General features: G+C 42.3%; 3 protein-coding genes and 1 long non-coding RNA gene across 10 annotated transcripts; 2 read left to right on the forward strand and 2 right to left on the reverse strand.

Annotated features, from left to right (window-relative positions):
* The first annotated feature begins 332 nt into the window (after positions 1 to 332).
* LOC100841520 lies at positions 333 to 4452 on the forward strand. Of its 2 annotated transcripts, XR_002962879.1 has the most exons (4): positions 333 to 1203; positions 2554 to 2805; positions 3850 to 3984; positions 4056 to 4452. XR_002962879.1 is itself a non-coding variant. In XM_003566340.4 (2 exons), the coding sequence occupies exons 1-2, from the start codon at positions 591 to 593 to the stop codon at positions 2580 to 2582; spliced, it is 642 nt and encodes a 213-aa protein (XP_003566388.2). In that variant the 5' UTR covers positions 333 to 590; the 3' UTR covers positions 2583 to 2928. The 2 variants fall into 2 exon arrangements, 1 of the variants encoding a protein (XP_003566388.2); XM_003566340.4 differs by lacking the exons at positions 3850 to 3984; positions 4056 to 4452 and having other exon boundaries at positions 2554 to 2928.
* A 1624-nt stretch (positions 4453 to 6076) lies between these two features.
* LOC112270811 lies at positions 6077 to 12192 on the reverse strand. Of its 5 annotated transcripts, XR_002963222.1 has the most exons (4): positions 12077 to 12192; positions 9817 to 11945; positions 9032 to 9108; positions 6077 to 8347 (listed from the first exon to the last, which is right to left on the reverse strand). It is a non-coding gene; the product is annotated as an uncharacterized LOC112270811 (long non-coding RNA). The 5 variants fall into 5 exon arrangements; XR_002963218.1 differs by having other exon boundaries at positions 6077 to 9108; XR_002963221.1 differs by having other exon boundaries at positions 9032 to 11945.
* Positions 12193 to 12691: 499 nt separating this feature from the next.
* Positions 12692 to 14561, reverse strand: LOC100841827 (MADS-box transcription factor 2). Its single transcript, XM_024459093.1, has 5 exons — positions 13392 to 14561; positions 13223 to 13284; positions 13067 to 13134; positions 12913 to 12942; positions 12692 to 12803 (listed from the first exon to the last, which is right to left on the reverse strand). The coding sequence occupies exons 1-5, from the start codon at positions 13494 to 13496 to the stop codon at positions 12799 to 12801; spliced, it is 270 nt and encodes an 89-aa protein (XP_024314861.1). The 5' UTR covers positions 13497 to 14561; the 3' UTR covers positions 12692 to 12798.
* Positions 14562 to 15566: 1005 nt separating this feature from the next.
* On the forward strand, positions 15567 to 22171 carry LOC100827776 (transcription initiation factor IIA subunit 1). 2 transcript variants are annotated; one of them, XR_002963870.1, is made up of 12 exons: positions 15567 to 15837; positions 15942 to 16139; positions 16238 to 16405; positions 16494 to 16548; positions 16637 to 16695; positions 17720 to 17845; positions 19882 to 20013; positions 20084 to 20138; positions 20231 to 20412; positions 20509 to 20592; positions 21645 to 21745; positions 21830 to 22171. XR_002963870.1 is itself a non-coding variant. In XM_003568633.4 (11 exons), exons 1-11 carry the CDS (start codon positions 15718 to 15720, stop codon positions 21851 to 21853), a joined length of 1203 nt encoding a protein of 400 aa, XP_003568681.1. In that variant the 5' UTR covers positions 15569 to 15717; the 3' UTR covers positions 21854 to 22171. The 2 variants fall into 2 exon arrangements, 1 of the variants encoding a protein (XP_003568681.1); XM_003568633.4 differs by lacking the exon at positions 21645 to 21745 and having other exon boundaries at positions 15569 to 15837.
* Positions 22172 to 22874: the final 703 nt, after the last annotated feature.

Consider the following 22874-nt stretch of genomic DNA (forward strand, 5'->3'; position numbering starts at 1 on the left):
CTAACATATACAAGGCGCATCCTTGCAACATAGCACATTTTTATGCGGCTACCCTCAGCGATACTTAGGACACAGAAGGGACATTAAGTTCGAAAACACACTTAAGTTTGGTGCATCTCTTTTTCTTAATGTACTCCATAATTCGTTTAAGAAAGAAACACGGTTCATGCTAAATATGCTCTACGGTCTGTCAGAAAAAAGCTCTACGGTCGACCATTTCAATATGGGCTATATTTTCTTCGACTAATCAGAAAGGTCATGAGCCGTGGCTAAGCACAATATGATTAAGAGGGATTTTGTTAATTAAATACCAATGTCAATGGCAAGCCTCATGGATTCATGTGCTCTTTCCTGAGGACCACATGCCTGCACGCACAACCCCCTCTTTCTCTTTCTAATCCTCAACAGAATCTGGTCATAGGCTTCTTCTACCTACCTAGCATCTCTCACGTCTCTAGAAAACGCTTTTGTGCTGCACATCTCATATCTAAGCTAGCTCTCTTTCCGGTCTGGATCTGACGAAATTCCGAAGTCAGTTTTGTCCGATCTGAAGCAGAGCTAGACAAACTAGCCAAGGAAATTAAGAGAGGATGCTCCATAAGAGCGCGAGCCAGAAGACGCTCCGAGACGTGATGCTGGAAGAGAGGACGACCACCATGGCCAGCCGCCTGCTCTCCCCCGACCTCTCCAACCCCTCCTTCCGCAACTACTACGGCGTCGCCTCCGCCGGCTCGGTGCCGTTCCTCTGGGAGTCGGCGCCGGGCACGCCCAAGAAGGACGCCATCTCGTCCAGGGCACTCCCGCCGCTCACGCCGCCGCCGTCCTACTACAGCAAGGCCACTTGCAGGTCCAAGTCCTCCAAGAAGCTGCTCTCCTCATCCTCGTTCAAGCCGGCGGCCAGCTTCGTCCACAGCATGTTCCGGAGGAGCCAGACGATGCCGTCTCCCTCGAGGCCCAAGGATCAGAGTCAGAGCGTCGTCGACCAGCAGTGTAGCAGCAGGAGGAAGAGGCTGGTGCCGAGCCCGAGCCCGCGGTCGTCGTTTTCGTCCACGTCCAGGGGGGAGGACGAAGAAGGGGACGGTGCTCAGGACGGCAGGGCGGCATCGCCAACGTCCACGCTGTGCTTCCGGGCGAGGCACACCGGCCAGCCTGGCTCCGGCGGCGGGGCCCGGAGGCTGCTTGCCTCCGTGCTTGGAGGGCATGGTAATGCTGCCTCTTAATTAGCGTTTGACCTTCTGTTGCCTCGATCGTTGGGTTGTTTTACTTTGGGTTCTACTCTTTTCTTTTCTTTGTTTTTGACACGACACCTTCTACTTGGTTTACCTGGAAGACAGAAAGCATCACTTTGACCTGTGTATATGGATTGTTTTATTCAGCATGTATTTGGGTTAATCTTTCTATGCTTCCCCTGCCTATCCGTGACGCTTGGTATGTTCATGCTCCCTCCATTTCACAAAGAATGGCACGCACGCATTTCAAGATTTTGTTTTGACCGATAATTAGACTAATGATTTTACAAAAATTATATCATTGGATTCGTATTTCAAAAATCTTTCTAACAATATAAAATTTGTAACATATAATTTACATACAATTAGTCTAATCATTGGTCAAAGTTCGACCTCGAAAAACGTGGGCGCCATTCTTTATGAAATGAAGGAAGTATTAGAGATAAATCGAAGGAATTTTTTGACTATCTCAAATCTCAAAATGCTTTGATTGTGGATCAACTTTTCTAGAAATTGTAAAAATGCTTTGTGACGTGGACTTGTCAAACTATAGTACTCCCTCCGTTCCTAAATACTCAGCGAGAAGTATTTAGGAACGGAGGAAGTACTACTATTTGAGATTAGTTCGTGTTATATACATGGGAAGAGGCTGAACCAAAAATAACATACTTACGTATAATCTTTTTTTGAATTATATAATCATATAGTATTGTCCTTTCTGTGCTTTGCGCGGCGTCGTTCCTTATTGCTGAAGGTGGCCACCTAACCCTTTCCAGAAGTGATATTTTTTATTAGTCTCGATGCACACAACCACCAATTAAAACAATTCTAAGCACCGGGCAACATGCCTCCATGCGCCCCCTCGTCTGCGCCCCACACCAACAGATGCACAGCAGCAAAATCCCGCTACTGCAGGTTAGCCACTGGGCAAGGGCCGTGAGGGGAAGAGCACGGAGGGGGAGGGTGACCGCCGGTGTCTTGGGAGCCATCCGACTCGCCCAAGGTCAGGTCTAAATGGCAAAAGTATTACTACACATGTTTTGGAAAGTAGAATATGAAGAAAAAAGGATGAATTTAAAAGTAATTAGTCTGATCTTAACTATAACATTCAGGTGGAAATCACAACTATAAATGGCCACAATGGAAAACAAATATCTGATTCTCAGTTCTAAATTATTTCCTATTTTCTTCGAGTTAACCTACAAGCTAATATAACATTTTAATAGGCATTCCCTTGTTTTTCTATAAATACATGTTTTTAAGGCTTAATTTGCTTACCTGATAATTCTAAACCATCGATTAACTATTTTTAATATTGGTACAGGAGAAGAAACAAACAAAGGATTCAATTGAGAGGCTGCGAAGGAGGCTATTGAGGTATAGTTTATCAGCACTTCGGTTTAGAGCTAGTTTTTCAGAGGACAAGGCCCAACAGGACACCACAGGTTCAGAAGAGCAACAGATTTAAGAGCACCATTTCATCTCCCTCGTGCTCAACCTCCTAACGCCTTGTTGTACATGGTCAACATGTCATCGTGGGTTCCGACTGGCGACGATTACGCCACGAGCCTCTCAGGTAAATAAAACAATAGTTTATTGACACCTCAGTTCTCAGGTTCAAATTCCACTGTTGTATGCACTCCAAAAGCATTATTGCCAATGTTAAACACTACTATTTCAGCATGATGCACTTTTTTCAGTCTTTGGCTGCTTAGAACAAAGTGGGGAGTACATGAATTCTGGTCCCACATTGAGAGACACCTAAAAGTAACACGTTTCAATTTTTCTATGTACACTATATAAATCAAGTTTCTATTCTCGAGCTCTTGTTTTGTTTGTCAGCGTTCTTCAAGATTTCTCATCTGTTTTTGTTTTCCTTACTCCATTGTACTCCCTCCGTCTCATATTAAGTGTCTTAGAATTGGTCAAATATGGATGTATCTATATACTAAGATGGCAACGTATCTGGTGAAAACTCCGGTCCAGTGAAAACCTGAAAACTCCCGCCGTGAGCCGTTAGATCAAAAACGTACGGTTCGGATCGAAGGTGGGAGTCCCTCAGGCCACTTAAACGTACTTTTGCGGAAAACCCCCTGACTATTCCTCTCGTGCACGTAACCATCCTGGCAACGAAACGCCGTTCCAATCAGAATACCGATCGGTCGATCGACCATGGATCGTCGTCCTCCGTGCGTCGGCGCCGCCCCTCCGCCAGCCGTCTTCCATCCCTCTCTGACGGCCTCGACGGCGCTGCGCCCTCTTCCACGTCCTCCATCTGTCATGTCCAGCAGCCTGCGCTCTCCGTTCGTAGTTCCCCGCCGTCCGCACGCCACCGGCGGGAGCCGTCGCCCGCTGCCGGCCATGATACCCCGTCCTCCGCAGGCCGTCGTCGGGAGCAGTGGATCTTCGACGGCACCTGTCCCATGCCACATTACTCTGCGGGCCATGTGCAGCAGCATAGCTGGAGCTCCGCCGGCCACGTGTGGGAGCTTACCTTTGATCACAAATTTGCACCTGCCTCCTAGTAGCAGTACACATGTAATTAGCCTTATTGGAATTGGTTGATGGTTGCTTTTCTTCTTCTATACAAATTGATCACTGCCATGGTTGTTTATATTAGGTTGGTTGTGATTTGGTTTTACAAACCGCTGATTTCAATGAGGAAGGAGGCCATGATGGAGAAATAAATCTCCCCTTGATCAATTTGGACAGCTTCAGTACGCCAAAAAAGGGAGATTCCAATGGTCCAGTTTGTGTGAGTACCCTTATTGCAAATATCTCTAATTATTGTAAACTTGTATGACTAATGGGTGTTGTAATTTTTAGGGTTCATCGTGTATACCAGGATGTGATGACAAATTAAAGCCGGTCGTAGGTATGACATTTGACAATTTGGAAGCAGTCGAGGAGTTTTACAAGCCGTATGCTCACAATGTTGGATTTTCGGTTCGAACTGGACAGAGAAAAACTGTTGGTGATGTGATAGTTTGGAGGCATTTTCTTTGTGGAAAATCAGGTTTCCGAACAAAGGAGGAGGAAGCTAAGATGAGTTAGACCAGAGAGAAGAAAAGAGCACATGTTAGAAAAATCACTAGATGTGGTTGTGAGAGCAATGTACTAGTTTATTTTCTGGAACTTTGTAAGAGATATCTAGTAGTTTGTTTTTCATAGGATTGTTATGTGTTCTGACTTTGTGGCTTGCATCGTGCTTCTACTTTCTTGTTTTCCTGGCATTTGTTCAGTTCAAAATGCTGTTATGAAATACTTGTTCAAAATACTGCTATGGAATTAACCTAAGAGCAATGTACTGTTGGTATTATCCTTTACATTCACATTAATACAAGATTTCCTTGTACATATATGTGCAATAATGTCAAAACAGCAGGAGAAATATTTCCTTGCATATCACATTCATTCAAGATTTCGGTACAATTACATTGATTCGGATACAAGTACAACAAGTATGAGTGTTCCTTTACATCAAAGAAGCCTTGGAGATGCAAATGTTGATGAAGTTGTTGCCCTCTGTGCAGCAGGTGTAAAACAGGTTCAATGAAAATGCACAACAAGCAATAGGCATCAACACACAGCAGCATTCGCTGGAAGTCTGAAACCACATCAACAAGTCAGGCCTGGCCGTAGGATGGGGACCGGTACCAGGTCCGGGTGGCCGTTGCGGGGGGCTGCCGCCTGTACCGCGCCTCCATAGGGTGGCCACCGTCATGCCTGCCGTACAACACTAGGGTGGCCGTCGCCGCCTCCTGTGCCGCGTGAGGCGCTGGCCAGGGAGAGAGATAAGGAGGCCGAGGAGAGGGGTCGAGCACTGGCCACCGTCGCTAGGAGGGAGAGGGAGGCCGAGGAGGGTGGGGCGCCCGAGCGAGAACAGTGGTGGCCGCCGGCGACACCTCCAAATCGGGGGTTGAGATTGGGATCGGGAGGTTGGGGACGGGGAGACTTTTCTTTTTAATTTTACCGAATCGTTTTTTCTCAATACCAAGGTGGGGAATAGTCAGGGGTTTTTCCGCAAAAGTACGTTTAAGTGGCCTAGGGGACTACCACCTTCGATCCGAACCGTACGTTTTTGATCTAACGGCTCACGACGGGAGTTTTCAGGTTTTCACTAGACCGGAATTTTCACTGGATACGTCGCCTACTAAGACATGTCTAGATACATGTAATAGAAAATCACTTAATATGGGACAAAGGGAGTACACAACAAACATATGTATTCCTCACAACGCGCCGGCTCCTTGACAGTGAAAATAACGGTGAAGTTAATAAATTCGCTATGGGCTCAAAATCCATCCTAATACTAGGCCCTAGTAGGCAATAAGCTGGCCCATTATCGTTTTCTTCCGCGAGAAAGCTGGCCCATTATCAAATTGCGACCATATCAATGCACTTATCGACACTATTGGAAGAAAAATGATTTTAGTCCGTACCAACATACCTACTTCCCTAAAAAAACAAAAAAAAAAGCTGCTCCTAAGTTGTTCTCAAGTTCTCATGGATCCTAAGTTGTGCTCAAGTTCTCAAATCCATGCGTATAAGAAATCGTGCATGATTTATTCATCTTAATTGCAATATAATCCAGTTGTTAACTATTATTATTTTTAACATGTGAATGATTTTAGTCCATACCAACATAAGACACTATGCTAGCCATCTTTACTTCTTATAAAAACCTGAGCTGGTGGTCGTCAATTCACTTAATTGAGGTTATTATCTATAAAATTTAATATGGTAGATATACGTATCGTGTTCTTTATAATTGACTAGATTGATTAATATTTTTGTAAAAACGAATGTAAATGTACGCATTTAATACGGTAGATATACGTATCGCGTTCTTTATAATTGACTAGATTGATTAATATTTCTATAGCAACGCATGTGCTTTTAGCTAGTTTTCATGGAGGATAGAGTGATGATGACAAGTGCTGAATTCATAGCTTGGCACGCAAAAAGGATACAAATACATAACATAAGAACCGACCAAAAAAAAAAGAAAGAAAAAAACAACTTTGAGGTGCACCTACCATTGGAAGATAGGAAACCTCCTTACTAAATTAATCTTTTCAATATGTATGCCGGGCATAATTGATGCAAGGAGAGCCCTGCTGTCTCCTTCTGCCCCGTTTCTCGATGAGTGGCCCACCTATTAGGGCATGCCTCTTGTCGTCAAGGTCCCTTCCACACATTCAGGAACGTTTGAGTCACAACCATGTGTGCTTCCTCGACCGCCGAGTTTTCTCCACGTTTTCATCTCAAACCATGCAGGCACTCTCCGCCGACTCCCATCTTCTCTATCATACGACATGGCGGGTGCAGGGAACACGGGCAGCCCGAGCGTGTGTGTGGTGGCGGGGAACGAGGAGGCTGAGGCACATAAGGCGAAAAAAGTGTGCAGCTTCGGTGGTCGGATCGGGCCGAGTTTCAGGGGAAGGGGCGCTGCGATATGTAGGCTGACATATACAGCTCATCTCCAGCCCCGGACTACCTCCTTTGGGAGCTCATGGGGAAGGTCGAGTCAGTCGACGAGGAGGCATGGCGGCTGCCAAGTTGTTCGTAAGCTCATCTCAACATCCATGGCTACAATTTGGTTAGATGTACTTGCTAAAAACCATATGACCAATGAAAATAATATACGGAGTACATACCACTTGAAACATTCATTAAATTTATTCATAACCAAGTTAATATATAAATCAAAGAAAAGCTAAATAAACCGTCTCTAAATTATCACAACTTAATACAAAACATAAACCCAACTTTTAATACTAGTGAGCTTGCACGTGCAACGCACGTATTCACAATACGTGACAACTCAAATTCTACCTTTTTTATACGATGACTTGTTCTTTCTACAGGTTTTTTTGTCTCTCTTATTTATTTTTAAGCCAAAATGCTAAAGTTGCCCCCCCCCCCCCCACACACACACACAATGCCCAAACTTTCTTCATAAAATCATCAAATCTGAACCATGATGACCATTTAAAAAAATGCACCATTATACACCAAAGTCAAATCAATCTCATTTGAACATAGACAATATCCAAAATCATCAAATCTGAACCAATAAGGATACAAGATTAAGGTTTACAGCGGAATTTCCAAGAAAAAATTGCATAACATGAACCCAAGGCCTCAATTACGCTCTGCTGAAAGTACCAATGTACTCCGTAAGACCACTTTTTTAAAATAAGTAGTCTTCCCTACTTGACTCGGGATGGGAAACAACGGCAAGCATTTGGAATTCCCAAGTCACCATTACCAATAACACATCTTAGTACAAAGATATTTCCAGATATTAGAAATCCAAATCTCCTAACCATTTATGTCAGTATCATAAACAATTATGATACAAACACCACGTCATCCCTTATTTTACACCAACTCTAAACTCAGAAAATGTAGAACTTAACGACACGAGTTTCAGAAACATTTTGTATGGATTGATTTCCAGGATAAAAAAAGCAACTATCATGGTCAGCTAATGGGAGTTTTGACAGAACTATAGAAAGCTAACGCGTATCTCCAAAAAGAAATAGCTACAAGTTTTTTTGTTCCCTCTTTCCAGATGAGCATGAAGGAGTTCACTATGCATTGCCAATTCATAGATGCATTCAACTCTCAGAATTTAGAAGCAGCTAGCAAGCTAAGACAGAAAAATAAAGGGACTGCACACATTTAAGATAGCTATTAGGTCCTTACTCAGGTACTGAAGGACCGCAAGCACAAAATTGCTAATTCTCTATATGCCAGTTAGCCTCGAATGATGTGATTTTTTGGCAACTGAAAGTCTGAAGCCAACAGTGATAATATATGAACAGTCAAAACAGGATTCAGAGAGAGCAGAGGGGTCCTTATCCAAGTTAGATTTTTCTCAATAAGCAGTTATTGCCGAATCAAATCAATGAACTCTTCCCTAAAAAATTAAGCAAGCTAAATTACTTGAAGCAGTGGGGGTGATATTTCATCAGGCTTTAAATATTTACCTTTATCCATATTCATTTATTCTGTTGGAATACGTATTGTTGAATATAATGTGCATGTACTCTCTGATCTCCTTTTGTTGAATATAATGTGCATGTACTCTCTCTTACTCCAATGGCTGGCTGCAGATTAATTAAATACAAAATAAGAGAAGCAAAAACATTAGTCTTAGTTCAATTATAAGGAGATGAACTGTGTTCTCCCTATTCTGAATGCAGAATACCTGTTTGAAAACTCCAAGACATCTTGGTACACAATGTCACTCTTAGGGAAACAGAAAAAGGAATTCACAACAAAAGCATTCGTGTTGATAGTCATATTGTTGTAGTGGCATCAAAAGCATTGATCAACCATAGGCAAATGATTTCTTTAGAATCAAGGAGCCTTTCAATTAACTTAGAGAAATAAATACAATTGTGTTGTATATAGGAAGTATTCATATAAAAGGACTCGGAGAAGAAACATTACGGAAATATTACAATGCCATGGAGTCCCATGGAGGAAGATGCCCATCTCACCATTGGCCACTCTAGTTGATTTGTTATGCAGATTATGGTTAGTATACTTTGGGCATGCAGACGGACTGCAAACCTCCCTAGGTTCTATAATGATATTGCCTTGTGCGTCGAACAGAGAAGTTATAGCATATGATATAATTTTGGGAGACTACCGAGCAATTAATGAAGCTGAAGCATTTTTCAGTTTTAAGGATGCACAATTGCATAGCTGAAGCTCAACCAATTTTCAAATTTTGGGAATCAAACAGGACAATAAGCGCAGCTTAGAAGATCCAATGAGGCACGAACCTTGTTAGAGTAATAATGTCCAACCTGGTTCTTTTCAGCAATAAACCTTACTCCCTTCTCCATATATGTCATTTTAGCTATAGTAAGTCCCCGTAATCAGGTACAACAGCATAGGTTACCAAAAAAAAATAAGTCAGGTAAAAAAATATTGCTCAACCATCAATCAGGATCCCTATTGACATACAAAATGGAAATTGTGCAAATCAGAACTTCTACAACTCAACTACCCCAGCCAACTCTTTTTAATAATGAGTAATATAAAATAGGCTGATCTGACACTGAACAAAAGCACTCGTATGCAGATGGTTCGGTATCTATCTTGATAGTTACAAAACCAAGGATTCAGCAAACAGTGCAGATGTTTTACAGTTGACACATATTTTACGTTCAGGTGAAGTAGACTCGTATGCAGATGGTTCAGTATCTATCTTGATAGTTACAAAACTAAGGATTCAGCAAACAGTGCAGATGTTTTACAGTTGACACAAAAAAATTTATACGGTTGTCATTGAGAACAGAGGTTGAGCATTACCAAGTTTCAAATGGTGACATGCACCCTCATTTGATAATTGAAATTTGGCACACTGAACTTTCTATATATAGTGGATAGGTTACCAAAAAACTTCTTCCACCATCAGATACTTCCTAGTATTACTAATACAATAAGGCCAGGAGTAAATCTTTTCTTTATATAAGAAATACAGAAGAGTTTGTGGATGGTAAACACAGGTATACAACACAGGGTATGGTCATTTAACCAATCACACAATGTAAGCATAGTTTACCTTTATTGTCAAGGCTTCATAGTTGGATCAGCAGCCCTTGTCCACCTTGTCAAATACAATATCATTCACACAAAATGGCAGAGCTTAAAACTGGTTGCTATGAACAAAGATCGATCGGGCATCCGACTACATCAAATTCAGAATATTAGCTTCAGAGTTAGTAACAATTTCATGATCAGCCTTAGAAAAAAAAGCACTCCTGATTTGTAGAAGAAAGAAAGGGAGAGTCAGGTCCATTTTATTTGCACTGCTTGTATGGATAAGAGCATGATGGAAGTTGAATACCTAGGCTCTAAAATTTCTAAAATTGCACAAAGTCTGTCTCCCAGTGAAAAGCATGTAAATACCTATTAACGAACAACTCCAAAAAGCTAGTACTTCCTAACTTATGCAGCATCATGATTTTAAATAGCGGGCTATGCAGTACAGCGGAAACATTTTTCAAGCAGCTAAACAGCTACAACGGGGCTATAGCGCAGCTATGTCAGATAGCGGCTTTGTGAAAAATAAAAATTATGGCAGCAGTAAATACATAACTTGGAGAGAGACAACAGTAGTGTATCAATAGTTCAGTACATAGGACATGAGACATGGATCCATAGAAGGCTGCTGCTCTATGCAACAGAAATATTGGGGTCAAAATCAGAAGAATGGTCACTTGGCTGCTGCTGCTCCATGTCAACATCCTGATCGTCTCCATGTAACAAACATAGCAGTAAAAGGAATAAGATTACAATTTCTGTTTTCTAAACAATCCTCGGTGCAACAAACTATCATGCCTCCTTCTGTGTTAAGAACACAAACCACGCACGCCACCACAGGGCAATCGTAGAACAAAGCACTACAGATAGGGAGATTAGAATTTTAGAATTTGCATGCCTGGAGGTGGCTGGGGATCAGACATTTCGAGGTGACAGGGAGATTAGAATTTCAGAACAAAACACTGCAGCAGCTGATCACCAATTGCACAGGAGCCACCGATCAGAGCCAGCCAAACGCTGCAGATCTGGGCGAGGGCGCGAAGTGTCCATTAATTCCCTACCAGGTAGGATTGGAGGCCTATGTAGGAGCGGAAGACGATGACGCGCAGGGGCCGGGCCGGAGCGGCGAGCCGTCGACGGCGCCATCGGGACGCGCGGCGGGGGGTGGACCGGAGTGACGACGGCGCGTCGAGGCCTGGGACCTCGCGGAGTTTGGGTCCCGACGGGACGAGATGGCGGCGTGTCGCGAGCGGCTCGGCTGGTCTCGGGCGGGGATCGGCAGCGGCGTCGGGTCGCGATCGGAATGCGTGGTCGCGTGGTGGGGATCGGCGGTGGCGGTGCGTGGTCGCGTGGGGGGTCGGCGGCGGCACCCGCAGGGGAAGGGAAGGAGGAGGAGGCGGCTCCGAGGCTGGCGGGTTGAGGAGAAAAAAGAAAATGGGGTCTGAAAGATTCTCATGGTGGTGGAATTTCAGCCTTATCGGTAATGGTAATCAGCAAGTGCACACGGTTAGCAAATAATCCGTATTTAGTTAGTATAATTGTGGAGCTACTAGTAAGCGGACACGTGCACGCACGTCTGCTTACATGCTTTCAGATATCTAAACATTCATGTATGATGAAGGCATGTATGCTACATCTGACTGGACGACACGATTGATAAATCTTCAGGCCTGTAGTTTGTGAACAAAGGCATGTAGTTTGTGAACAAAAGAAAATCATCTCTACGCCTTGTATGCTACATCTGACTGGACGACACGATTGATAAATCTTCACCAAATGATGACCATACAACAACAATCGCAATTATAGAAAATTCATGTAAACAAGGATATTAGAAAGGCCATCACAACTATAGAAAGATTTCTTAATTGGTAAGTATGAATATTTCTACATTTTTCTAGCTGCTACTGCCTGCTATGCTACATTTTGTCGTACAATTAATGTAATCTTAACAATCGAAGATGTACTGTCCATGTATAAAACCGTAGCTATATCTTCTGGGGAGAACACTGAAAATTCATATGGTGATTATTTTTGTAATATCAAATAGGAAGTTAATGTAGCCCAAAACTAAGTTAGACCCCCACATATCTCCTGCTTGCAATCAGATGTGGCAAGGTACACCTTCATAACACTGCACTCTAGGGCCTGCCACAAGCAATAAACACAATTAGCTATGCAATCAAGATTGGCCTAGTTTAAAGCCAACATAGCGAGCTCCATGTCATTTGCGGTCACCGTAACATGGCCAATCAAACACTACGAAAAGTCCTAATTACCTACGGAGTAGCCACAAGGGAGAACCTTTGTGATACCTGAATGCTCAACCTTCAGGGAAAAAAATATATCAAGTTATTTACAGATTCTGTTTGATGCCGCAGCTAATCCCTCTGCAAGCCAGTGCAATGATTAACATATTTATCCAAATAATAACCACATGATTAATCAGGAAATAGGGTACAGTACAAAACCAATCGAACAGTGCATATTACCACCATGAAGTAAAGTCTTAAAGAGCAAAGAGCAAAGATTGGGTTTAGGGGTTTGAAAATACTCATTTACATACTCTCTTTTCTAAATCTGACTGATGCTAGTAGTTTCTGATCTGATTTTTTTAAAATCGAATAATCTAATCTAAAGCACATTTTCTTTTGACTAAACACAAGTATTCTGCACAGGGCTATCAAATATAATTAGAACTTACTTGCAAAATAATAATAATTAGAACTAACATATAAGGATGCTGTAACGTGGCATCAAATTCATTGTTGGTATCCAATTAACGTACTCTTATTTAGAATTTGAGCAATCAGCAGGAATGCACAAAGAAATACAAAGTAATAGCTATTTCAGCAGCTCGTAAAACATAAATTCTTGTCATGAACTTTTCTTACTTGATCAAAGGCGAAAGCATCAGAAATGACACTTTCCTCTCCAAAGTCCAAAGCTACCTGCATCAGTCAGATTAAAAGCAAGCAACTTGTTCTCATCTTCCAACATTTTACCCTGTAGTTGACCAAGAAAATGCTGGATGAGGACAAAATCATAAAAGAACTGATCTATGATCAAACAAAAATGCACAACCCATAATCCTGTATCCAGAAATAGGTCATACATTTTTCATGAGACTGTCCCAGTGCTCCATCTGCACCACACAAAAAAAAACATCAGAAACCAAAGCATTTCAGAAGTTATAATGCTTAGAGTGTCAACCAAGAAATCAAACAATTATTTTGCCTGTTTTTCATGCACGCTTGTTAGCCTATTACCAAGTGCCTCCTCAATCATGATCAACTCTTTTGGTTGCAGCGAGTTTAGATCTTTGCCTTTCAAGTGCCTGTACCATCACGGTGGGTGACTGAAACCTCCATAGACAGCAACACTGAACTTCAAAGAAAGAAGAAACAATTTGTTCACGTATTTACCTGAACTCGATGTGCATGTTATCGTTCTCTTTCTTAATTTGATCAATCTCCGCACTAAGGCTCTGAAAGGTTTGATGTGCTGATCAGTGAGAAATCATTCTGCTCAATCTGTCCTATATTTTTCAAATAATAAGTAAATTGATACTTAAGTACCGACAACAAGAACTACCTTGTGATTCTCATCCCATAGCATCTTCCCAGAGTTGATCTGGTACTTCTCCAAGATTCTGGATATCCTACCTGTCTCACCAAAATGATGCATAAACACAGGCATAAAGGTTACTAAACGTGTCACTTGAGAGTATGAATCGAATGGTTTACCTAGCTGCAGTGACTAAATATAAATGTGTCCTCCTATACAAAGACCGACAAAACAACCATAAATCACATATTTACCAACAGCAAAGAACCTAACGTCAAATCCATTGAGAAAAAAACCATTTTTTCTCAATAAATCAATGGATTTATATTTTGTCACTGTCCAGAAAAATGAGGAATGATAAACTGTAATCACATACCTGCACAAATCAAAATAATATGCAATGTCAGTTGAAAGCGGGGGCGCCACTCATTAGACTGCTCAAAATGGATCTAAAGTTTATACCAAATTAGTGGAATCTCCCAGTTCTGCAAGACTAAATGGTGTGTAAGATAAATGAGTGCTTTTTAAAAAAAAAAGGTACATCTATATGTCATGGTCTAGTTACTTTACCAGACAGCATCATAGCATGAGTATGGAGAAACACAGGAATGCGAAAAGCATGCTTTTTTTTACAAAAAAAGCTGGGGAAGCATTTATTTACCCAGTGCAAAAATTATTTTGCAGTTCCTAGAGAACTCTTGACTTGCAGTTCTTCACATTCCCTTTGGCGGCGTTCTCTCTGCAAATTTGGACAAGTTATACAACACAAAACACAAGCAAACAAGATTCAAAATTGAATCCAGTATATTGAGATCCTAGTACTCACTATTCAAAGAAAAAAAAATTGGTTTTTGGAAGGGCAAGGTTAAAAAGAGATGGCGTAACAAGGTTCTATCATTTAACATATACACTGGAGAGATTTCCATCAAACGAATAGAATTGCCACAATGCAACAGGGCGAGGACTCCTCTCTAGTTATAAATTTATAATCCTTAAGGCCAACAGTGTATCCTTGGTTCGTTAATCTGCAACCGCGAATGAAGTTACTGGCAACTTACCTATCTCCCCCTGTTCCCAGACATTTCCACAAACAGGTAATGTGCACGTCTACAACCAAGGGCATGTCCAGAATCAGGATCCAAAGGGAACGTCGACCGCTTGTATTTGCAATCCGGAACTGCGCGGCAAAGTGATGTTCATTCGCGTTTGGGTGTGTCCCCAACCAACGATTTGCCGGAGGTGGAGAAGAAGAGGGGGTGGGGGGTAGCCGTACCCTGCGGACTGCGGTCCCAGTAGGGGTGGAAGCAGACGAAGCCGTAGACATGGGTGATGGTGTTGAGGAGGAGGAGGTTGACGCCCATGAATGCCAGCAGCCCCGTCATCGGCCGCGCCCAGTGCAGCATCTCCTCCTTCTCCCGATTCTCCTCCCCGCCGCCGCCGGCCGCGACGGAGCTCTCTTCCACCAGTAACGATGAGGACAACGGGACAAAGGGAGAAAGAAAGAAAGAAAAAAATAGCAACGCTTGCAAGAAAGTAGGCTGTCGGCGATGAGGGGACTTTCGGGGTGGTTCGAAAGTGAGAGCGGGGCGGGTGTGGCGGTGTCGCCGGAGGAGTGGGAAGACGGCAGGGGCATCACGGCCGCGGCGGCGGCAGCTGCAGGCGTCGCGGGAGGGGCATCGGCGGTGCGGGGCGGCGGCATCGGTGGCGGTGCGTGGCGGCGGTGGGCGCGGGAGGTGGGGTTGGGACGGGCGAGGCGGGCTGAGGCGGGCCGCGGGGGGAGGAGGCGGGGTGAGGAGAAAAGAAAGAAAAGAAAAATGTTTCGAGAGGCTGAGAGATTCTACTGGTGAAATTTGAGATTCAACCCTTAATCAGTGAGTGCACACGGTTAGCAAGTATTTTGTATTCAGTGAGTCCGATTGTGGGACTATTAGTATTTCGTGTACGTTTAGTGGGTGGACATTGGAATGAATATGTTGCTGACTTTATAAGTATAATATAATATAAGTATAAGAGAGATAAAGATTAGTACTACATGTATGTTTAGTGGGGTGGACGTTGAGACGAATATATTGGTGTCTTTGCAAGTAGTAGAGATAAAAAAAAATTTAATTAAACTTACCATGTCCCTTTCGAGAAGTAGGCGGTGGTAGTGGCCGAGTCAGTGCCGGATGGGGGCTACAAATACCCCGGCCACGTGACGCCACCGGATGCAAACCTATTTATATTCTCTCCTTAATTCCCCGTCTGTCTCGTCCGCCTCTTCCTTCCCCTCCCCCTTCTTCCCGAGCTCCAGCCGGTCTCCCCGTCGCTTCCTCCCACACAAACCCTAACCCTAGCCACCGCCGCCGCCGCCATGGCCAGTGGCAACGTCTCCACCGTCTACATCTCCGTCATCGACGATGTCATCGCGAAAGTCCGCGAGGAGTTCATCAGCTACGGGGTCGGCGACGCCGTCCTCAACGAGCTCCAGGCTGTAAGTTCCGCTGATTTCTCGTGCCCCTGGTACTAACTGTCTCGAACTGCCGGCCAATTTGCTCGATTTGACGGTTGCCTCTCCGATCCGTCCGAAAACCCTAGCTCTGGGAAATGAAGATGCTGCAGTGCGGCGCAATCTCGGGAAATATCGACCGCGCCAGGGCTCCTGCCGCGCCCGGTGCCGGTGGCGGAGGCGCTCCCGGTGCCGGCTCGACTCCGCCCGTGCACGACCTCAACGTGCCCTACGAGGCCACATCCGAGGAGTACGCCACCCCAACCGCCGACATGCTGTTCCCACCGGTGAGGCAAAATCCCCCTTGATTATCGTTCCTAATTAGCCACGATCTCTGTGATTGACCTGCAGAATGTCGATTGGATTGGTCGTATTTTGGGTGCAGACGCCGCTTCAGACTCCGATCCAGACACCACTTCCAGGGACGGAGGCAGGCATGTACAACATACCCACGGGGCCTTCTGACTATGCCCCATCACCGATCAGTGACATGAGAAATGGCATGGCGATGAATGGGTCTGATCCAAAAACTGGCCGCCCAAGCCCTTACATGGTAGAGTTGATTTGGGTTTTCTGTTTCTTGTGTGGATGCGATTGTGCTTCTTTCACCTGGGTTTCATGTTTGGATGTTTATTTTGCAGCAACCACCGTCGCCGTGGATGAATCAGAGACCACTGGGGGTTGATGTGAATGTTGGTACGAGTGCATGTTATGCCCTGTTTTTGTTCTTGGCATGCATTCGTTCGTCAGTCTGGTTGGGTTAAAGAATGTGATTGATGTGCAGCTTATGAGGAAACCCGTGAGGATCCAGATAGGGCCGTGCAACCTCCGCAAATGACTAAGGTGAAGGATGAGCTGATAGCACATTTGACTGTCCTGTTTAATATGTAATTTTATTCACTGTCTTGAGTGTCTGTTAAGAAACATTGTACCTGATGATTTTACCCACATTCCATTTGTAGTATTTATTAATCGGCATTTCCAGAGTTCTATATTGCATTTGTTACTGGTTGTTCATCAATCGATTAGTAAACTTGTGCTTATTGCCTTATCACCATGTGGATGATATTATGGTTATGTGGCATGGGATTATCCTTTGACAGTAGATAGTACTCTTCTTAGAACTGAGGAAACAGACAATCATCTTTTACCGAGTTCATTGAGCCACTTCATCAATATCACATTGTTTTGAAACTTTTGCATCATAAGTTTTTTTCCACCTTTAAGCATATTCTTCTGATGGAAGCATCTTTTTTTTACATATTGTGTGCACTAAGAAAAATCTAAAGCATACTTGTAAATGAGTATGTAATCATGAAATATTGAAGGAAGAGAATTGGGTTTGATTAAATGATTTTGGTGCATTTTATTACGCCTCTTCTTGAGGTTATGATGGACACATTAAAATAAAGTGGCTCTAGATTAGTAAGTACCAACATTATAATATGATTCAGCAATGCTTTCTTCTACTCATGACAGTCTGCATGTGGTCACTTATCAGGGCTATATTAACAGTTATATTTATAGGGAAACATCGGTTTCACTTGTTAAGTTCTAGCATTGTAGGTTATGTGTTCTCAAGTCTTGCTCCCTCGTATATGCAACTTTGGAGGTTATAACATTTCTGCAGCATGAACATTATAGAGCTGCACACGTGTAAACACATCTCATGAGGGATTCAACTACCTATGTAGTTACCACCAAAATGTGTGAAACCGAATATGCACGGGTAGCAGTTCTGAAACATCAATTCTATGTATGTTTGAACTCAAATTGCCTGCATTATTAATTGCTCACAAGTGATTTGTTGGCCTCATGAGTATCCTGATTTCCACTGTATTTATACTTGGTTCATTTCATTTTCTAGGATTTTCTGATGATGTCTTCTGGAAAACGCAAGAGAGATGAATATCCTGGTCAGCTCCCGTCTGGTTCCTTTATGCCACAACAGGATGGAAATTCAGACGAGATTGTTGAATTTGTGGTGTCAAAGGTACTACCGAAATTCATTTATAATTGATTTTGACTTGTCATATCTCATATGCATACTTGGTAGTGCCTTGTTATAGAGGGGCTGCTCCAGTCTTGTTTAATATATGTATTATACATACTACTTAATTCACAGGTATCTAAGTGCATGGATCATGTAAAAATTCTTACCGCAAACAAAAGGTTAATTGCACACTTTAGGTTCCTAAAATTTATGCTATTTTCCCTCTTGGTTTAACTTAAAGATGTTGATGTGAGACTGTTAGTTTTCAAGTTTATATACCAAAGCTATACTTGCTAGTGGCTACGCCAACCACCAGCCTTCAAAGGGGGGCTGCATAGGGAAGGAGAACAGCCTCTTTATTCTGAACAGGAATACATGAAGAAATACAGAAGAATGGTGTGATAAAGATGAAGGGAGGACAAACGACAAGAATGTCTTATTTTACATGGTCTGTTTTGCTGGCCAAGACCAGATATGACCAATTGACCACTCTAGCCCCCACTCACCACAACTCTTTGACCATGGCAAGCCACCTTTTAGACCACATGAAGAAAGAACTGCATGCCCTCGCTTAAATTTGAGAAACAGCACTTCAATCAGGAAAAATCCTACCAACAACTGCTGGGATATGCCTGAAGGATCTGACATCTGACCAAAAAAAAGATGAAAACAAGGGAACTGCGCAACCATGATATGATTATGGAACTAATTTCATTGAATTTTTTACTCTGCAAGGAACCACAAGCTGTCAATCAAGCAGTCTTCCCAATTTTGTAGCTTTGGACCTGCACCATCTAGTGTTTCTTTGGACGCTACCAATCTGAACTGGCAATTCCTTTTGGTTGAACATCCTATTGTTACATTCCTTCGGTATAATTGCAATTAATATGAAGAAAGGCTCGAACCCCTTCTTGTGTACTGTATCCCTATACTCTAGCAACCATGGGCTGAAACACCGAGTTTGACACGAGATGCATTCAGGGACATAATATATGACGCAATTTCTAGTCATTTTTTTTTGTTTGGAATGAATACACCATTCAACTTGGCAGACGGAGTAGTAAAGATTTCATGGAAAACATACAGGCATACAGCAGCTTTCCAAACAAAGGCTAATAGAAAAAATAATAGAGGTATAGCAGGCATAACATCTAGGATTGGGTCGAAAATAGCATAAGCATCAGGCAGTTTAGCAAAGAGAAAGAACATAATTAAAACAAATACAGGTTAAACTAAGTATATTAGACATAACAAGCATTTCCTTCTTGTAGAGTAAATAATTGGAGTTTGATTGAATTATTTTTGTAAGGAAAGGAAAAGGCAGATTCAAATCCTGGACAGTAAATTTATGTTATTTTCATGTATATGTTTGGTGGTCTGTCTGATGATTTGGTAAGGGATAGATCCTTGTTTACGAAGGTCCAATTAAAATTTTATATTATCGTACTTTAGTCTCTGTGGTTTTCTGTAATGTCAGAAATTCAGAATACATTTTTCTTGTGCATGCGGTGAGTGACAAACTAAGTAGCTAGGTTTGGAATACATTTTTCTTGTGCTTAGGCGAGTCCATGAGTACGTTTAGTAGCCAGGTTTGGCGGGCAAATCTATTGGGTGCTATGTCATGTGTCCAACTCCAATTAATATTAGCACAGTTCTTACATATTGTGACGGTCTTTCATCTCCTTAAGCTGTGTCACTGTAAGGAGGATGCTACATCAACTGGAATAATTTAATTCTCCTCAACTTGGTGCTACTTTCGGTGATGAATTAAATTTGAACTCTTTACCTTTATATGTAGTCTAGTTGCGATCTGTATAATATAATAATGCCTCAACATGTTGGCTGCCTAACAGTTTTCATCATGTCCTAACGTAATACTCCCTCCGTCCAATTTTAAGTGTTGGAACTTTGTCTAGATACGCATGTACCTACACAGTATTAGCAACTGTGCAGTTGAATCATTAATACTGAGTTTCTCTATAGATGTTAGTATTTGATTTGGAAAGTCCTCATCCTCCTTTTTGGTCTTTATTTAGGATAACGCACAACAAGTGTGGAATTCCATCATGAACAAGCAAGAATCAGCAACTAAGGCATCTTCTACCCAAGAAACAACAATGACTCAAGTTCTTCCGCAACGTGATGGGATACAAGATGAATATAATGATGTATATAATTCTAAACATTTGGGTTATCTTAGGTTTTTGAATCTTTGACTAAATGTGATATTGTTTTCAGCAATTTTTCTTCCCAGGAGTTCCAACCGAGGATTACAATACCCCTGGGGAATCTTGTAAGTTTATCATAAATTGTGGAATTGTTGTAGACCTGGCACAACATTTTCGATTTGTTGTTCATCTTAGCATATTTTGATGTGTTCCTTAGCGGAGTATCGAACTCCCACACCTGCTGTTGCAACACCAAAACCAAGAAATGACACAGGGGATGATGATGATGATGAACCTCCTCTTAATGAAGATGATGACGACGATGATGAGTTAGATGACTTGGAGCACGAGCCTGACGAACCTAACACACAGCACCTTGTACTCGCACAATTTGACAAAGTAATAATGCCTCCTTTTTGTTTAAGATAATATTGCAAATTTGCTTTACCTCTAGTTCCTGCCCTCCTTGTCTTATTGCTTAACTGGTTTTCATAGGTGACAAGAACAAAGAATCGCTGGAAGTGCACTTTGAAGGATGGAATCATGCATTTGAATGGCAGAGATGTTCTATTCAACAAGGTGTGTAACACGATCTTTTGCTCGAACTTGCCAATAGCTTTTCTGAACCTTTGAATTTATTGTGAATTGTGATTTGAGCAATTCGATAGTTGTTTCTAGTTACTTGGCTACATAATTGGACTGTTGAAGTAATATAATTAACTGAAAGTACATAAACGGAGTTTTAAGTGTGTACAAGAACTTTGAAAAGACGCATGTATTCTAAAAAAATATAAAATAATTCAGTCTACAAAGTTTATACAACCCTTAAGTTTTGTTAACTACTGTTGGAAAATAATTTTGTTCCTAACTACAAAAGCGCAGCGACGCCTTTACTGGAATGAATATAGCCCAGTAACTATCTTTAAGAGCTTTTCTGGTCTAGGACCAGCTGCACATAGCCTGAAATCCATTGGATGTCACCTGACATTTTGGAGATAGGACACTATTAGTGGTTCTCCTAGGTAATTAAAACTAAACTGGTCTTTAATTCAATTACAAGCCCTACCTATTATGCATAGGCATGCACAAGTTTTTATTGGCCACACGGCACCATATGCTCTATGGTCCAAGAAAAAATTCAAAAAATATACTCCCTCCGATCCATAATAAATGTCTTAGATTTAGTACAAAGTTAGTACATACAACTTTGTACTAAATCGAAGACACTTATTGTGGATCGGAGGGAGTAGTAGTTAAATATAGTCTGCCTGGTATTCTGAAAATGAATATGTATGGTTTCTTTAGAAAAATGTTTTTCCATTCATTTTTTCTAAATTGTGTGTTTTGTTATATTTATTTCTGTAGTCACTGATATTGATACTCTTTGTCCAAAAAACTTGTGCTACAGGTTATGTTATCAAACATTTTGAGACTTGAAAATATGTCCACCTCAGTTGTCGTGCATTAAATAGATTATTCTCTTCTTTACCCAGAGTCATGACTGCCCAGAGTCCTGTGTGGTTAGTAGACTATTTAGTCATGCATAGTGCAACCTGGCAATAAAAAATGTTCTACTTCTAGGCCTACTTGTATTTTGAGGTTATAATAACCGTGTTAAATATTCTTGTTAGCATGTAAAAAACCGAAGACAACAAAAAAAAATTGTATCCCAAGATAGATGAGTGGCTGCTGCCCTAGATCTGGATGGACCTAGGTCTAGCGAGCACTTACCGTAAGTGGCTATAATGCTGCCGTTGCACTTCACTTGCTGCACAATGCTCTTGTTGCTGACATTGATGTTATTATGATGTTGCAGGCGTCAGGGGAGTTTGATTTTTGAATTTTGTGGTAAAGACGAGCTATGTTAGGAGCTGCTGTACGGACGTGTCTGTCTTTAACATAAGAATGGAGAGGTGACAATGCTGGTGTGGTGGCGAGTCTGGCACTATGATTTTGTGTCCTTGTTTTCTTGTTGAGGCTTGCTTCACCCTCAGTGGTGTGTTACCATAACTGCTGTCACTGTAAAAATGTTACAGTTGGGACTGTTGTAGACATTTTCTTGAGATGGTCAGTTAAAGCTGGTGCGGAACTATCTTATCTGATTTAGATCCTCCGTTTCTCCTACTAGGTGATATTTAAGAAGAGATAGTTTGCTGTACATTATCTATTCTGAAACTCTGGTGCGGTTGTGCATGGTCAGTTGTCTGCTCGTTTTGTCCATCTTATATGCTTTCATCCAGCTCTAGCCCGAGCAAAAGCACGTGGAAGCATCTATGGAACGAGTTTAATTGGTTTACACCGGGATTTTAGTTTCCTTTTAGTTTTGCCAGGAGCTTAGGGCCTGATTGGATGGTCGGTTTTGGGCCCTCTTACTTCGTAATATGCAGGGCCCACAAAATACACTCTTGAAACCCAAAGTCTCAATTGGTACTCCTCGGCACGGAGGGAGCACATCTTTCCGTTCCTCTTTTTCCCTGGTCTCAGGCCAGCACGATGGAAATTGTGACGGAGCTAGTTTTCTTCGGGAGTCTCCCGTCATCTCTGCCTCGAACCCACTACCGAAGAAAGTCCTAGGCCCCTGCTCTCCTTTGGTGACAAGCAAGGTAAACTTTGCCCTCGTCCCTCCAGGGCATCTCCGTGAGATCCCGCATATCGATCAGATCTGAGAATAACCGTTTGTCTATGGTTTTTGTCTAAAATGACTACCCGAACAGATACCTAATATTTGCAAAATCCGCAAAAAAATGTTCGGAAGAACCGAATACCTCCCCAATGCCGCTATATGCCCGGATCCCACGTCCCCTTTTCTCGGTACCGATATCACGCGAGAAACGGTTAGTGCGCGGACATTTCAGCTTGCT

The sequence above is a fragment of the Brachypodium distachyon genome, chromosome 2 (assembly GCF_000005505.3).
Source record: "Brachypodium distachyon strain Bd21 chromosome 2, Brachypodium_distachyon_v3.0, whole genome shotgun sequence".
NCBI lineage: Eukaryota > Viridiplantae > Streptophyta > Magnoliopsida > Poales > Poaceae > Brachypodium > Brachypodium distachyon.